The sequence below is a fragment of the Bufo gargarizans genome, chromosome 11 (assembly GCF_014858855.1).
Source record: "Bufo gargarizans isolate SCDJY-AF-19 chromosome 11, ASM1485885v1, whole genome shotgun sequence".
Classification (NCBI taxonomy): domain Eukaryota; kingdom Metazoa; phylum Chordata; class Amphibia; order Anura; family Bufonidae; genus Bufo; species Bufo gargarizans.
Genome location: NC_058090.1, coordinates 33,544,357 through 33,561,852, shown reverse-complemented (window position 1 = coordinate 33,561,852; position 17,496 = coordinate 33,544,357). Strand labels below are relative to the sequence as shown.

The following is a 17,496-nucleotide window of genomic DNA, read 5'->3' as shown; positions in this document are numbered from 1 at the left end:
TTCTAGAGCTCAGTCGTGTTTTATTACATACAGACTATGTATATTTAGCAGAAAGGTTATACATTGGATTCTATTGGATTGTTTTTGTTTTTTAAATCCAAAGTTTAACTATTCGAGCCATATAAAGATGTAGCGGGGTTAACACACAAACTCTGAACTCAAATTTCTTAACTCAATTGAGGGCGTTTGCTTAAAGCATTTAGTTAAGATAACACGTCTCAGAAAGCATGTGTGTTAACTCTCCTACTTCTGTATAGCCATACTGATAAATGTCCAGCAGGGGACGCAATAGCATCAAATGACACATGTGACCCATAGTCAGCAGTGCTTAGTTGCAGTGTGCTCTATGCAAGTTTCCTTCAGCCATTCTACGTGCTATTTGGTACATAACCTACGTTTCTGTTATACGGGTTCAGTGCAGGTCTCTTCATACATTATTTTAATGACCCTGGCAATGAGCTTGGTCTAAAAAGAGAAGGGCATGCTATTCAGGGATGTGCAAGTGGCATAAAAAAAAAGTATAGTACAAATCTGATCCAAATATGATAAACCTAAATATGCTCAGATTAATGTGGCGAAGCTGTCTGGTTTGTTATAATCTCACAATACAGTGAGAGGTCCTAGGACCACCTTCACATTGAGATATTGAGCTGCCAGCAAGCCCCATGAAGGTTGGGCTATATTCTCATTATGGAAACTAATTTGAAAATTGCACGGGTGCATTCACACGACCGTATGTATTTTGTGGTCTGCAAAATACGGATCCACAAAAAATACGGATGACATCTGTGTGACAAATAAAAGAAAACCGGCACTCCCAAAAATCTTTTTTACTAGCAAAGATTTTTGGGAGTGCCGATTTTCTTTCATTTTTCTGATTTTGGGATTACATCCACACAAACCGAGCACCCCTTAACCAGCACGCTGTGCCGCCTGACTTCATCACACAGACATCTGTGTGACGTCTGTGTCGCATAATTTTTTTTTTTTCACAACCATTGTAACAACGCCTATTGTCTGCAAAATGGAAAAGAATAGGACATGTTCTAGCTTTTTTGCGGACACATTTAAATGTATGGGGCTGCATCTATTCTGCAAGAAATGTGGATCAGATGCAGACCAAAAGTACGGTTGTGTGAATGGGGTCTTATGGTCAGCAAGGGCATACTACCCTAGAGGTAGACCATGTGTCTGCTAATGGACCCTTGGGCAGAGGCTACAGAGCCCTGGTTTGTCCCATAGCATTTGCTTTTGGGTGGTGAGAAAATCTGCAGGACTCCTCTCTCCAGAGAAACTGCAATGTCAGTCAAACAACGGGGTGAGGGATTGGCTCAAGTACCATTGAAGAGACCTTCTGTCCTGGGTGGCACCATAATAGAGCCTAGCTTGAAATTCTCTATGGAGTTGAATGTATACCTCTGATGGTCAGTAAGACGACTGGAGTCCAATTCCTTTCAGTGGGTGATGGTTACACTATATTATTCCACAGATAAATCTGCAAGAATCTGTCAGGATGAGTCTGAGCAGCTACCCCCTGTGCGCGTGCTCCCTGTGCCTGACCCTATAGAACATGGAGTAACTGTAAACCACATGTGCCCCACCTGTTTCAAGACGAGAGTCAGATTTCCAGACTTGTTGTGTACAGCATAGATCATGGGGTTTCCAAGGCTGCTGCTGACAGCTCCAAACCCGTCTCTTCACCTTGATGTATAGGAATCAAGAGGCAAGAGGTCTGCTGGATCATCTTATGCAAATGCCTGAGGAGTCAACCTTGGACCTACTTAGCACTTAGCAGACTTTTCAGCAAGTTGGATATGGCTGCATTCATCCCATGGATCAGTAGAGGAGGTGATTTAAGGGCATGGCAGGCACACGTATGGAATAGATAGATAGAATATTAGATATTAATGTACAAGTCCATTTATTTCAGTAATGCAGCTTAAAAAAAAAAATTGTGCAAACTCCAGGCGGCTTTCATGTGTCTTTTACTGAGGAGAGGCTTCTTTCTTTGCCACTCTGCCATAAAGCTCAAATTGATGGAGTGCTGCAATGATCATGGACCTTCTGGAAATTTCACCAACGTGCACACAGGATCTTTGGAGCTCAACCAGTGTGACCATTGGGTTTCTGGTCACCTCTCTTACCAAGGTGGCCAGCTTGGTGTGGTGGCCAGCTCTAGGAAGCGGTTTTTCCAAACTTCTTTAGTTTAAGAATTATGGAGGCGGCTGTGCTCTTGGGAAGTTTCAACACGGCAGAAATATTTTGTCCCCTTCTCCAGGACTTTGCTTTCGCACAATCCTGTCTCTGAGCTCTACAGGCAGCTCTTCCCTCCTCATGGCTTGGTTTTTGCTCTGATATACATTGTCAGCTGTGAGCCCTCATAAAGACAGGCCTGTGTCTTTCCAAATCAATGGGCAGCACGGTGTCTCAGTGGTTAGCACTAGTGCCTTGCAGTGCTGCGATCCTGGGTTCGAATCCGACCAAGGACAACATCTGCAAGGAGTTTGTATGTTCTCCCCGTGTTTGTGTGGGTTTCCTCCGGGTTCTCCGGTTTCCTCCCACACTCCAAAGACATACTGATAGGGACCTTATTGTGAGCCTCATTGGGGACAGAGTGATGCTAATGTCTGTAAAGTGCTGCGGAATATAGTAGCGTTATATAAGCGCATAAAATAAATAAATGTCCAATCAACTACATTTACCACAGATGGGCTCCAGTCAAGGTGTCAAAACATCTCAAAGATAATTGAGAAAAATGGGAGAGCGAAATCTCAAGCGTCATAGTAAAGGGTCTGAATACTTGTGTCCATATGAGATTTTATTCTTTCCTTATTAATAAATTTGCAAAATATTCAAAAATTCTGTTTTCACTTTGTTGTTATGGGGTATTGAGTGCAAATTGATTGAGGAGACTTGAATTGTTTTTATTGTGAAAAAGTGAAAGACTCCCAGTGCATTGTATATTACTATGGATTTGCTCCATTTCTCATCTACAACAGGTTTCCACTAAGAGCTGTGCAGTGTAGACTTTGGGCGTCTTACGGTTGCCTAAGTCCAGTGTGCTGGCAGTGTTCTCTGCTGCACTTCAAATTTGGGGTTGGAAGACACAACAAGATGACGTTTTAGTGGCCCTATGAAAATGTGTCCTTTAATAGATTGGTGGGAAAAGAGTCCAGGTCCCTAATAGAGTTTGGCCGACTTTGAAAGTCACTCTCTATAGCGATGCATTAGGCTTTGGTGTGTTTTGAAGTGTGTGAGTCTCCTGGCATCAGAAATAGATGTTCAGTGTTCCAGGGCTGAAGTTTGGAATGTGAGGTGAAGTATTTTTACTCTGGCGTCTTGTGATGGATACGACCCCCCAAAAAAATAAATAAAAATAAGGATAAAAGGCAACAACTTGAATACGTATGTCAGGTCACGTAACATTTGCTTCATGTGTTTCATACTGAACATGTTATACATTGTGTACTGCAAGTGCATGAGATGAGGAGGTAATATAATCACCTCTATAATGGCCTATGTAAGTCATAAAGAGGGCCTCCGCACGTGGAACCCCTCATTATTAGCCACAGCAGACATCCACGAACAATAAGCACCTCTGGAGGACTCGGCCTGTCTGTGAATTTCATGGTCACCCATTCATGTCATGTCATGAGGAAAGATCGTGATTAGTTGATCCGAAACGCGTAGATGTGAATGCATTGTCGGTTTTTACTGTACAAGAAGAATAAAGGCTGTCACTATTTGGAAGCTGGACGTCTGCACTTTTTTCTTTATTGACCATGGGCTTGTAATACTGTATCACCGCTGCTGAGGCTAGGCACAACTATCCCCATCTGTACTATCTATACCCCGGGGGGTTTCAAAAGCTGGATCTTAGCCATTTGTTGCCATGATGATACAGCCTCTTGGAATCTGCTACCACAATCTTGGACTATTATCTGCAGTAATACATGAGTATTAGCACTGACATAGGGTTCAGATCACTATTTTCTATTTCCCTACTGCCCCCCGCTGTCAGCGTTTTATGTTGAAATACATTGTCGGGAGTTCTGTGCATGCGCACAGGGGTCCTCTCCATTATGTTGGCATGGCACAGCAGTCCGGACCGTGTATTTCTTTGCAGCATTGATTAATGACAGCAGAGGAACTGAGGGCAGTAGGAAAGTAAAAACTGGCAATCTGGACTCCCTATGTGCAGTGCTCCTCATGTATTACTGTAGATATAAATGCAGAATGGTGGTGACAGATTCCCATTAAGCCTGAAGAGTGCAGTAAAGTTCAATAGTGAGGGACTGTCACCACCGTATTTGCCAACGGTCCCGAATTTTCAGAGACCGTCACAACAAGTTCGGACTTTCCTGGTCTGAAAATGGGCTAGACCTATGTTAGCACCACCAATAAATGACGGGTGCAGGATGGGTTTGGGGGCGTTCCGTGGGCAGGTCTTACATGCCCCATATTTACCAACTACAATTTTGGTAAGTTTGCTCCACTCCTGACGCGTCTGTTTTGCTAAATATATTCCCCAAGCTATAATGACTCTAGGGCATCTTTTTTGTGTAACTCTTTGTTGTTCCATTCCTCAGTTATATTTGCTACTAAGAAGTTTACTAATGAATCTGCAGCTGATAAAGTCAGCTTCACACCGTGTTGTTGGCTAAAGCCCAAGCACATGACAAGACCTGCACATTCCCAGACTCTTACTGTGTAGCACCTAATATGGCTTCTGCTCAATGAAAGGCACGTTTCAGTGTAACCAGTCGTATCTTGTAACCTGGAGTTTTATGTTACAAGCAGCGGTGATGCAACGCCGAGCTGTGCTGGTATATGTACATAATGCCATAGAAACTCAGCTTATTACAGGGGTTGTCCAAAAGATTATAAATACCAGTAAAAAAAAAAAGAGGCGTTATGGCTACACATTCTAATATACTCTTACCCCTGCCTTTTTTTTTTTTTTGCTTTTGTTTTTTCCTCCCGGCTTTGCTATAAAAATGAGACTTTACCTTTATTCTGCGGGTCAGTGCTATTACAGCAATACCAGATTTATATAGCTTTTGTCATGTTTTAATACTTCTTAAACTGTTCAAGATTTTTCTTTGCATCAACATTTTCTGGCGATGCCATAACTTTTTTGTATTGCTGTCTATGCAGCTATGTAAAGGCTCTTTTTTTCTTTTTTGCAGACCAGCTTTCGTTTTTATTACCATTTTATTACCAATGAGTTTTTGTTCCCTTTTTATTACATTTTGGGTAGGGGACGGCAAAGTGACCATACTTTTATATTTGAAAAGTTCGGGTGTAGTGATGCCGATGCTTCTTTTTTAATTTCTTCTTATTTGTAAAATGAGAAAAGGAGTGATTTAAGTTACGGTAAGTCTTTAGTAAGTTTTTTAGTTTAGTTCATACATTCTTTAGTAGTTACTATATTTTTCCAAACTTTTTTTTTGTACTTAATTTTTCCCCCGAAACCCCCCCCTCCCCTCCCCTCTTTGGGGGTTTGAATATGTGATCCCTCGGTAGGAAATTTATAATGACAGGCCTGGGAGCCTTCAAAAGGGTCCAGGCTTCCACAGTAATTGAACGACTTCCACAATCTCATCGTGGGAGGGAGCCACCTCCCTCTAAATTACCTATCAAATGACCACAATATCTGAGGGGTTAATTGTATATGATTGGCGTTATCTCTTATCGTAGACACTGCCTGCAAGTATCCTCTCAGCTCCTGAGCCGCCGTTCCATATTTAGATTGCTAATTTTCGGTGTACATGTATGGTGAGTGTCAGGTAGGGGTTTCACTCCATGGAGCTAATACAATGTGTCATACGTGGTGCATGGGGAGCAACGCCTGATACAGAAAGCCACAGAGCATCAAAGATCCCACTCAGGTCCTGCAATAGGCGTAATACAGTTTTTCCTGGTGTATTAAAGTTCCCCTATCTTATGTAAGAAGGCTTTTAGGGATATTCCAGTTTTAGCAAATAAAATGTTAAAATGTTCATCTTGGTTATGTAACGTTATACAATTTTCCAATATACTTTCTGTATCATTTCCTCGTGGTTTCAGAGATCTTTGCTTTCTGTCATTCCATCAGAACCTTCATAATTGCAGTACTCTGTCCTGGTCATGTGCAGGCTCTGATAACTGCGGTGTAACGAACCTTGCACATGAGTCCATCAAATGATCTGGATAGAGATATTGCAGCAGGTTGCTATTGAATAACAGCAAGCAGAGATCTTGAAAATCATAACGAGTTGATACAGCACGTATATTGAAAAACTGTTTAACTTGATATCTCCAAAATGAACAATTTTTTTGTGCTGAAATCAGAAGATCCCTTTAACTATTAAATTCCTATGTGGTGCTGTTTTTGATATTTAACTGTTTGTTTCTTTCTCTTCTCCCCCAAAGGACCGATTGTTTTTTGTGATGGAGTTTGTGAATGGGGGTGACCTAATGTTCCACATACAGAAATCTCGGCGGTTTGATGAAGCTAGGGCTTGTTTCTACAGCGCTGAAATCACATCAGCCCTCATGTTCCTCCACGAGAAAGGAGTGATTTACAGGTAAGAAACTCCACTGTCCGCAGTGCGGTGGCTTTGCTGTTAGCACTGTTACAGCACTGGGGTCAAATCTGACCATGGACAACATCTGCATGGAGTCTGTATGTTCTCTTCGTGTTGGTGTGGGTTTCCCCCAGGTACTCCAGTTTTCTCCCACTCTGATCGGTTAAATGGGAATTTAGATTGTGAGCCCAAATAGAGACGGCTACCAGTGTGAATGATCTCCGCGCGGTGCTGCAGAATGTGTCAGCGCTATATAAATGAATAAAATAATAATAATGATATCCCTTTCCACCATAACACACTCAGAGGACCAGGGTGGGCAGCCTCCAAAAACACCACCACATTTGACCGCAGGTTGTGTATGGTATTACGGCTCATCCCTAGTCACTTAATTAGGGCAAAGCTGCAATACCAGACACGACCCATGGACAGGGGTTGTTTTTGGAAGAATGCAGCCATGTTTTTCTAACCCCCTGTTAGTGAATCAAACTCAAGCCTATCCCACAGTATTATTATTTCACCTCCCTCCAAGCACCATGCGAGGCTGACTAATCTAACCTGGCCAGACAGATAATGCCGCTTATCTAGCGATTCGCCTACAGGAGTGCGGGGGAGTAGTGCAGTCCTATGCTGGCCTGCCGAACAGCTCAAACATTTATTGCACGGTACAGATGTAGCAGAGCTGAATTTAGCTCAGTTATAATGATTGCATTATATATTCATAATCATGTTTGCTCATGTTCGGATACCATCTTTGTGGGTTTTTTTCAGCTTTTTATAGCCGCATAGTTTTATCCACATGGCTCTTTTCTGTAGGTATCACTCACGTGGTTTGTGACCTTGGATATGACTTATTTATTATTTATTTATTTTACATGCAAATCAGCTTTGTTTCCAAAGAGAAAAGAATCTGTGCCTCTGGCACCACCAGATGACAGGCCGCTATCAGGTAGAAGGGCTCCAAACCAACATAGCAAATCTGCAAGTCATTGCAGTGTATTGGAGAAGCAATATTAGGCCCCTTTCACACAAGTGAGTTCCACACATTGGACTCGCAGCGTGTGCCATCGAGAGCACCTATTATTAACTCCGGATCACTGCCGGGGTCGCATAGCATTATGTTGATTTATGATGCTATGTAAACCTTACAGTTCTGGAATGTATTGGATAACACTGACAGCATTATGTCAGTGTTATCCAATACATTCAAGACCTCTAAGGGTTACATAGCATTATAAATCAACGCGATGCTATGCGACCCTGGCAGTGCTGGGTGGATCAGGACGGGCGCTCTCGCAGACCCACGCATTGGATTTGCAGCGTGTAACTCACTTGTGTGAAAGGAGCCTAATGATTCCTTATAATAGTGATCTAGGATTACTTAAAAAAGTAAAAAAAAAAAAAGTTACAAAGTTTTAAAAAATATAAACATTGATGCCCGTCCGATTAAAATTTAAAAATATTGATCTGATATAGAAATGGCATAAAGATCAAAATGGCCAATTCCCCATTTTTTTTTTTTTTTTGTTGTTGCTTCACCTCCCCCCAAAAAAATAATAAAAAGTGGTTGAAAAGTTGTACACAATCCCAAATTGGTATCAATAAAAACTACAGCTCGACCTGCAAAAAATGAGCCCCCCACAAAGCTCTGTAGAGAGAAAAAAAAGTTACGGGGGTCAAAATATGGTGATGAAGAGAAAGGAAAAATAAATCTTTCTTTTTTTCCAGTGTTAAAGCACAAGAAAAACTATATAAATGTGGTATCTCTGTAATCATATTGACCCAGAGAACGTAACAGGTTAGGACCAAACACAATGGGGATCACCCTATATCTGGCGGCGGGTATGGCGAAGTTACCGTACGTAAGAGAGGCGCCCTGCCTCTACATAACTTCAGTCTAAATGAAAGCAATGCTTCCTTGGCGTCTCACATTTAGACCATTTTGTATGCCTAAAACAGGCGTAGAAAATGATGAATGAGACGGGCCTGCCGGACCATGCCACACCCACTTTTTAGACATGTCGTGAGCGGGGAAAAGTCGCATAACCTTTGTGCCGCAATCTGCGCCAGAAATACACCTAATATAGGTGTATTTCTGGATAATCAATAACCACCATAATGTTCTGTCTATTGATAACAGATATACAGGCCGTTCATTTCAATGGTTCTGCAAAAAAAAAAGTGTACATGTACTCCGAATGCATTCCGTTTCCGTATTTCCGTTATTCTGTTCCGTTGAAAGATAGAACATGTCCTATTATTGTCCGCAAATCAAGGGTCCGCAAAAAAAAACTGAACACATATGGAAATGCATCCGTATGTCTTCTGTATCCGTTCCGTTTTTGCGGAACCATCTGTTGAAAATGTTATGCCCAGCCCACTTTTTTCTATGTAATTACTGTATACTGTATATGCCATACGGAAAAACGGAACAGAAACAAAAAACAGAACAACGGATCCATGAAAAACAGACTGCAAAACACTGAAAAATCCATACGGACATGTGAAAGAGGCCTTAGTGTCACCTGTAGGCATCACCATTGATCTCCGTAACCATGGCGTTACTGGCAGAGTACGTACCCGGTGAGGTTGCTGCTTTCAAGGTATTGCGTCTTTGTGTGCTGCAGGTGAGTACAGTGCACTTGCCTGCAGCCCGTTGCACAGTAGAAGTTTGGGGGGTACTTGCTATGTTTTTTTTTTTAAAGAGAATCTCAGCAAAACCTTAGAGAGAATTACTGAATGTCAGAAGGGTTAAGCTGAGGCTGTTTTCTTGCTCCCTGACTTACAGGACTTGTTCTGTTGGTCTATGAATACATCCCGTGACATGCAGAGTGAATAGATTTAACTCACACAGATACTTGATGGGACACATAGACGACTACGAGCAAACACATTCCATGTGTGTCACTTGTATGTGAATAGGATGTGCAGATCAGGTGCAGAAGGACGTAGAGAACCAGCCCAGTGGCCGTACACATCACTGTGCTATGCCTTCCATAAGATCAGCGCTTAGTGACCATATTGAGAAGAAACTTAGTAAGATGGAGCAGTATTCCTGATCATATTGTGTTATATCGTGCAGTTTTATGGTGTGGTCAGTCATTGCATTGCGGTCTGGTGCTATAATGCTATATTGCAGAACTAATTACTATCCACCACTGCTGGGACCCCCATGATCACTAGTATGGGCATCACAGATCCCCCATTTCTTCCTACTAGTAGTGAGGTGTTTGTGTGGAGTCGCAGTCGAGCATAGGAATGCTCCCACCCAACCACTTCTTCATTCAAACTTCTGAGTAGACTCACTGCCAGCAGTGCAGTCCCCAAAAGCCCTTATATGTAGTGGTCAGTGAGGATCCAGCAGTGCAGTCCCCAAACCCCCCCCCCCCCCCCCCCCATCCCACACCTAGTGAAGAGTGTGGGTCCCTGCTGTGCAGTCCCCAAACCCCCCATACCTAGTGAACAGTGAGGATCCCAGCAGTGCGGTCTCCGGAGCACTCCATACCTAGTGAACAGTGGGGGTCCCAGCGGTGTGGCCCCCAAAATCCTCCATACTTAGTGATCAGTGAGGGTCCCAGCAGCAGAGTCCCCAAAATCCTTCTTACACAGTGATCAGTGAGGGTCCCAGCAGTGCAACCCCTTAAAATCCTCCATACCAGTGATCAGTAAGGGTCCCAGCAGTGTGGCCCCCAAAATCACGACTATACCCAGCATCCAGTGAGGGTCCCAGCAGTGTGGTCCCCAGTGATTTAACATTTATGACCTATCCTATGGCAAAGAAGAAGAAAATATTGATTCATTACAATGCCCATATACTGCAGCTTCAAAAACCTTCATCTGCAGTGAAGACTAATAGTACAGGTCATCCAGGACTGCCGCATTCATGAATATCATGCAAGAATTTTATTAATACTGACACACAAAGCAGTAGGAGAGGCAGTGAGCTGTGCTCTTTCTTAACAATTTGAATCAACATGCCAAGTCTGGGTTTGTACTTGGGTGACAACTATTACAACATTTAACCTTTAGGACAGACCTCCTTACGTTGACCCTGTCAGTTATCCCTATGTATCATTAGTGTATCACCCCTTTAAACGTCACCTGCCCATGAAATAACCAGTCTGACTGGTCTGCAGGTTACTTCTGCCAAGTGGTACTCCCTCTCTGTAAATAGATAAAGCTGAAGATTAGGAATAACTAGAAATGATTATATCCACGCCAGGTAACGAGCCAGAACTTTCTTCTCTTGTTCTTTTGTTGTGTTGCAGGAAAGGACATGTTCTAAGGAGGGATAATGAAGGGCTGTGAAATGTAAACTTCCATGTAATCCACAATGACTAAGCCTAATAAACCAAGCGCGTGCTGAGTAGGGTTCAGCAAGTGTGCTTCAAATACTCCCAGGCAATGCAGAATGCAAAGCGTAACGTCCCTGATTTCCAATAAATAAAAATAAAAAAAGTATGAAGTGGAAGAAATTTTCATGAAAAAAATGGGAATTAAAAATTTGCCCTTTTCCTCCCCAACTTCCATGTCCAAAAACCTGGAACAGGTGCTTCATAAATATTGCACTCATTCTGAACACCGTATTTCTCAATGTATTTACACCAGACAATTGGTACAGATACATTGAGAAATCTCTTATTTCCCTTCACGCCATACATGATGAAACTGGCAGCCTGTAGCCACCACTAGGGGGAGCTCAGTGCTTAGGAATGTATGCAGTTCCCATTCATTTCAATGGAAGCTGTACATTATCTCTTTGCACTGATCTCCCTATACTGGCAGCTGGCAGAAATGCAGTGAATCTGTGTGACAGGAGAAGCACCTGCCATCTGCACTTGTTCTATCTGAATGGAAGAGACATCACATGGAGGCGATTTGCCTAGTCACATGTCCCTCCATCAGCGGCCATTTTATGGACAAGACCTCTGTGTGGACAGCACAAAAGACTTTGTGTACCTTATGAAATATAGAAAACGATGCAGAATTTCCACAAAGGTTATATTAGTAAGAGTCATATAATTATCTTATATACACATTGGTCACAAATACCCAGAAAGTGGCCAACCCCTTTAATTTATTAAGTTATTACGCAAAGTCTCATGAGACTTCGCGAAGCAATTACTTCGGCTCATCGGAGCCAATACATTCTAATACTGTACTGGAGCTCCTGCTCCGTACAGTATTAGAACAAAGTTTTATGCGAATCAACTAAGGATGTTTCATCCGAAGTAGATTCATTAATCCCTAACTACTACTACCTTCATTGTTGCTGACCCTACACAGCTATTTAGAAAAATGAGCGCTGTGAGATACTTCGGAACTGTACCTTTGCTGGTACTTGTACTACTGCTCCTATCATGAATCCAGTAAAGAAAGACTTTCTTTATTGCAATCAGTGGCCCTCGTTTTTGATTCCACCATCCATCGGCCTCTTCACTCCTGCTTTGCACCCACTAAACTCTTCACCCTCAAGGGCACCCCAACTTCTGCCAGGCAGGAGCCCCAACACCAGGGTGTGCCTCGAGGGAAGAAGGGGTGCGCCCTCCAGTCACTGCACGTTCCAAGGGAGAACCAGGCACCATGAACTGTGAGTGCTACTACCATCATCATAGCCACTACAGTCCTCTTATCCTTTGCTTCCTTCTCCCGAGTCTCTGCACCACATACACTTCACCAAGTGAGGCACAGGAGTATGGGAGTAACATGCATAAGATTGCCAGATGTACAGTAGGTAGAGCAGCTCTGGATTAAAAGCTGCTACCCTGTGATATGAAACACTGTGCTTATGTCACGAGGAGGAATATTTCTGCAGAGCTGAGCATACATATTTATTTCATCAGAGAAACGCATTTTGAGGTGCAGATCTACAAATCGTTGTCGTTGGCCGCACATCTGCCTGTGTAAACGGGAAGTTCTGCTGACAATGTGCAAGCTGTATATGGAACAAACTATCTTGTGCATTCCTATATATATACTTACATATTTTTATAAGGCAGTGTACCTTTAAACAAGCATAAAGTGTCTTGCCATATCGTTGATCGTCGTTCGTTATGACCATAGCTCCATGTAAAAGGACTTTTTAAGCTGGCCGGCTGAAGCCAACGATTTGGCCAGGACCGGGCAAGCATCTAATCATGTGTATAGATGGGGGGCCTCCTGATTGGGATTTCAACTGCCAGATTTTTTTTTGCTCTTGGGGAGATAAGCCACTGCCTGAGGAGTTTCCTCCGCCACTTATTACTGGGAACGCCATCTTGCTCAGCCAAGCATTCATGTTTATGAGGATATCGGGAGTGATAGCTGCCAGCTGAATCTTATGTATATGGTCAGCCTTAGGCTACATTAAAGGGGTTTTCCGAGATGATAGATCATCTGTATCTGATCGTGGGGACAGCACCGTACATTGTATAGCAGCTGTGCTTGGTATTGCGCTAAGCCGCATTCATTTTTATGAGGCTGAGCTGCTCCTAGGCCATGTGACCGATGAACGTGATGTCATATGGCATAGACTAAGCTGGAGAAGGCCACACTGCTACTGCGTATGTTGGTGCCTTCTCAAACAGCTGATCGGCGGGGGTCCCAGTTGTCGGACACCGATTGATCATATACTAATGATCTATCCAGAGGACTTTAACATCAGTTAAAAAAAAAATCTCAGAAAACCCCTTTAACTACAATACTCTCTTAACAACCTGGGACTAGAAGGACTTGGTGAATGTTTATTCCTCAACCCCTTTCTTTATCTTTTAAATAAAGTTGCTGTCTGTCCTTAGGAAAATGCAGTTGCCCAGTTGACAGGGAAGCACATGCAGTGACCCCCACCGATCTAAAGGATGAAGTGGCAGCAGTGCTAGGAAAGTGGCTTCAGCACTGCACAACCATTGAGAACATTTTAATGACAAATTTGCTTCATAGGGACTTGATGGGAATAGAATATTGATGATCTGTCCTGAGGATAAGTCATCACTGTTCTACTCCCAGAAAACCCCTTTAACTAAAAGAAATGTAAAATGCAGCATCAACCCTACCTTTATATCTGTATTCTTTCCAAAACTACAGATCAGAAACATGTGCTTGTTTCATTTTGCCACTTTTATTCTTCTGATGACCGCACAGGGTCTCTGTGCAACCCGGTAATTGTATCCTTCCTGGGAGGAACCTCCACCCTGACCCGTCCACTGCTGGTCATTCCTGCCAGGAGGAAAATAAATATGTAAAAAACAAGCAGAATGAAGTGAAAGCCATAGATACCTAATGTAGAATGCACACACAAAGCATATCCTTAAGAGAAGATATACAGCCAGTGAAGTCGGCTGGTGCAAGAGGGTGGCAAGACATAGGTTTTTGGTCTGTAGGAGCGAGACACGTGTATGTATTGTGTGACCCAAGAATTGCAGGCGGTTGCAACATTTTGGAGGTTTTCATAGTTGTCTTGAGTCACACATGTTGCATGACTCAAACCATTCAGACAATAGGAAAACAAGCGGATACAAGAATGAAGCCCCAGCGATGCAGTTTTTTTTGTTTGTTTTTTTATATATACTTAAGATCTCATTTAGTACATCATTTTAAAGGGATGTCCGTGGTTTTTATTCTTTTAACCCCTTTCGGACCATGAGATTTTCCATTTTTGGGTTTTCATTTTTTATTCCCTGCCTTCCCATAGTCCTAACTTTTTTATTTTTCCATTCACATAGCTTTATGAGGGCTTATTATTCGCAGGACAAGTTGTACTTTCTAATGCCACCATTTGCGGTTGCATACCATGTAGTAGGAATATCTGTAAAGAATAAATAAAGGCAACTGGACGTACTGTAGATTTCTTGAAAATGTTTCACTCGTTCTTCCAACGAGCTTTCTCAATTCTGAGTGACTGTACAAAAATTCTGGGAATAAATATGTAACTGAATCCACATCTGGTAATAATACCCAGCATTGGGTCAAAGGTGTTGACTCCATTATCCTAATTGGAGTCAGTAGGTGATAAAGACTTCCCAGAAAAAGGTGTCAAGACAGCATTGTATGTGGCAGACAATAGATGTCTAACCCCCCCACCTCTATTCAAGCTTGGCTTCTCCATTTTTACGTAGATGGCCTCCTTCATGCCTCGGTTGTACCAATCAGCCTCCTTATCCAAAACACGTACTTGACTGTCTTCAAAGGTGTGACCTGTTCCTTTTAGATGTAAGTACACGGCTGAATCTTGACCAGAGGTTTTGGCTCTTCTATGCTGAGCCATACGCTGATGTAGTTGTTGTTTTGTTTCGCCGATATACAGTTCTGAGCATTCCTCATTGCACTGGACTGCGTACACAATGTTGTCCATCTTGTGTTTAGGCGTTGGGTCTTTGGGGTGAACCAGTTGTTGCCTCAGTGTGTTGCTGGGTTTAAAGCAAACAGGAATGTGATGTTTATTAAAAATCCTTTTGAGTTTCTCAGACACCCCAGCTACATATGGGATAACCATATTCTTGCGTCTGTCATGCTTCTCGCCCTCACTGGTAGTCTTGGTGCTCTTTCTTCTCCTTCCTTCTGTTTTGACAAAGGCCCAAACTGGATACCCACAAGTTTCAAGTGCCCCTCTGAGGTGTTTGAGTTCCTTCTCCTTGGCCTCTGTGCTGGTGGGGATTTTCTCTGCCCGGTGGTGTAGAGTCTGGATGACTCCCAGTTTGTGGTCTAGAGGATGGTGGGAATCAAATAGCAGGTACTGGTCTGTGTGTGTTGGTTTTCGATAGACCTCTATTCCCAGCTTCCTTCCCTCTTCCACTGTTATCAGACAGTCCAGAAACGCCAGTTTGTTGTTCTGCATATCTTCCTGCGTGAAATTGATGTTATGATCCACTGAGTTGATGTGGTCGGTGAAAGCCTGTAACCCTTGTTTATGAATTTTAACCCAAGTGTCATCCACATATCTGAACCAATGACTCGGTGTAATTCCCTTGAAAGTGGTCAGGGCTTTCCTTTCTACTTCCTCCATATACAGGTTTGCTACAATAGGCGAGTCTGGCGATCCCATAGCACAGCCATGTTTTTGCTTGTAGAACTTGTCCTTATACTTGAAGTAGGTGGTACTCAGACAAAGGTCCAGTAAGGCACACACTTGGTCTGGGCTAAGTTCTGTTCTGTAGCCTAAGGTGTTGTCTAGTAGCAACTCTTTCCTGACTGTTTCAATTGCCTGTGTAGTGGGTATGCAGGTGAAGAGGGATGTAACATCATAGGAGACCATTGTTTCTTCTGTGCCCAATACCAAGTTCTGGATTTTGGTGGTGAAATCCTGAGAGTTCTGTATGTGATGTTGTGTGTTTCCAACCAAGGGCGCTAGGATTCTGGCTAAGTATTTTGCCACATTGTAGGTCACAGAGTTGATGCTGCTGACAATTGGCCTGAGAGGGGTCCCGTCCTTATGTATCTTAGGAAGTCCATAAATACATGGAGGGGCTTCCCCAGGGTAGAGGCGATGATACATGGCCCGATCAATGATTTTGTCCTTTTCTAGTTGTTGTAGTAGTTCTATAACCTTTTTCTTGTAGCCACTGGTTGGGTCTCGTCTTAGGGCCTCATATGTGTTGTTATCATCCAAGAGTGTGGTCACCTTGGCCTCGTAGTCCGATGTATTAAGTACAACCGTGCATCTTCCTTTATCCACAGGCAGGATGGTGATGTTTGTGTCTTTCTTCAGGGATGTAACCGCCTTCCTTTCTTCTCTAGTCAAGTTTGAAGGAGGTGGTTTGGCACTGGCCAGAGCTGCAGACACTTTAAGGCGAAGTTGTTCAGCCTCACCCTGGGGTACTTTGTTGCTGTGGATTGAGGCTTCAGTGGCTGAAATAATATCAACTATTGGTATGGTTCTTGGTGTGATTGCGAAATCAAACCCTTTCGCAAGGACATCCATCTCAGGCTGGGTGAGAACCCGGTCTGAAAGATTCTGCACCCATTTCTCTTTGTTTTGCACTGTCCTTGTTTCCTCCTTTCGCCTCCATGTCCGTTCCTCACTGGTATGGCTGTTTGCAGTTCGGGATAACAAAATGCAGAACTTGTTCTTCTGCCTCTCCTTGCTCTTAGTGTGCTGAGCTAGCTGTGCATGTACTGTGAAATCTGCTACTTTCCTCCACGTTTCTGCGGGTAGCTGCATGTAGTAGGAAGCAGAAATAAAATTCCAAATGGGGTAGAATTGGGAAAAAACGCTATTCTGATATAGGTTTTTTATTTTTTTTACACTGTACACTATGCGGTAAAATTGACCTATTATCTTTATTCTCCAGGTCAGTACGATTACAACGATATCACACTTGTATAATTTTTCTTGCGTTTTAATTCTGAAAAAAAAATGTAAACCTTTGAGGGGAAAAAAAGTTTTATAACCATATTTTGACCCCTATAACTTTTTTGCAGTTATGTGTACAGGGCTGTGTGAGGGCTCATTTTTTGCGAGACGATCTGTTCTGTTCTTTTCAGTGGTACCAATTTGAAGTGGGTGCGACTTTTTGATCACTTTTTATTAAACAATTATTGGGTAGTTGAAGTGACAAAAAATGGAAAATTGGCTGTTTTGATTTTTTTTCCTGTTACGCCATTTGCCGTATGCCATTAATATGGTTATATTTTAATTGTATGGACATTTTCGCATGCGGCGATGCCCATGATGTTTATTTTTATTTTTTATTGATTAAGTATTTTTATTTTAAGGAAAAGGGGGTGATTTGAACTTTTAGTTGTTGTTTTTTTTTATATTTGTAAAAACTTTTTTTTAAACTTTTTTAAAGTCACCTTGGGTGACAATATCTGGCAATCATTAGATTGCCCCTTGTATTCATTGATGGCTATATAGCCATCATTGAACACTTCATTTTCACTATACCAATACAATGCTGCCACCTAGTGGCCTGTATTGCTATATTCTGAAATAGATACCGAAGCCTGCTAG

The 17,496-nt window shown here is 42.5% G+C and overlaps 1 protein-coding gene across 1 annotated transcript in view; it reads left to right on the top strand.

The window, feature by feature from the left end:
• PRKCH (protein kinase C eta) overlaps positions 1-17,496 on the top strand; it is a 179,666-nt gene that overhangs the window by 118,054 nt on the left and 44,116 nt on the right. Inside the window, exon 10 of the mRNA XM_044271437.1 lies at positions 6,415-6,569. Within this exon, the coding sequence (XP_044127372.1) occupies positions 6,415-6,569 (155 nt within the window). The remainder of the gene's footprint in view (positions 1-6,414; positions 6,570-17,496) is intronic.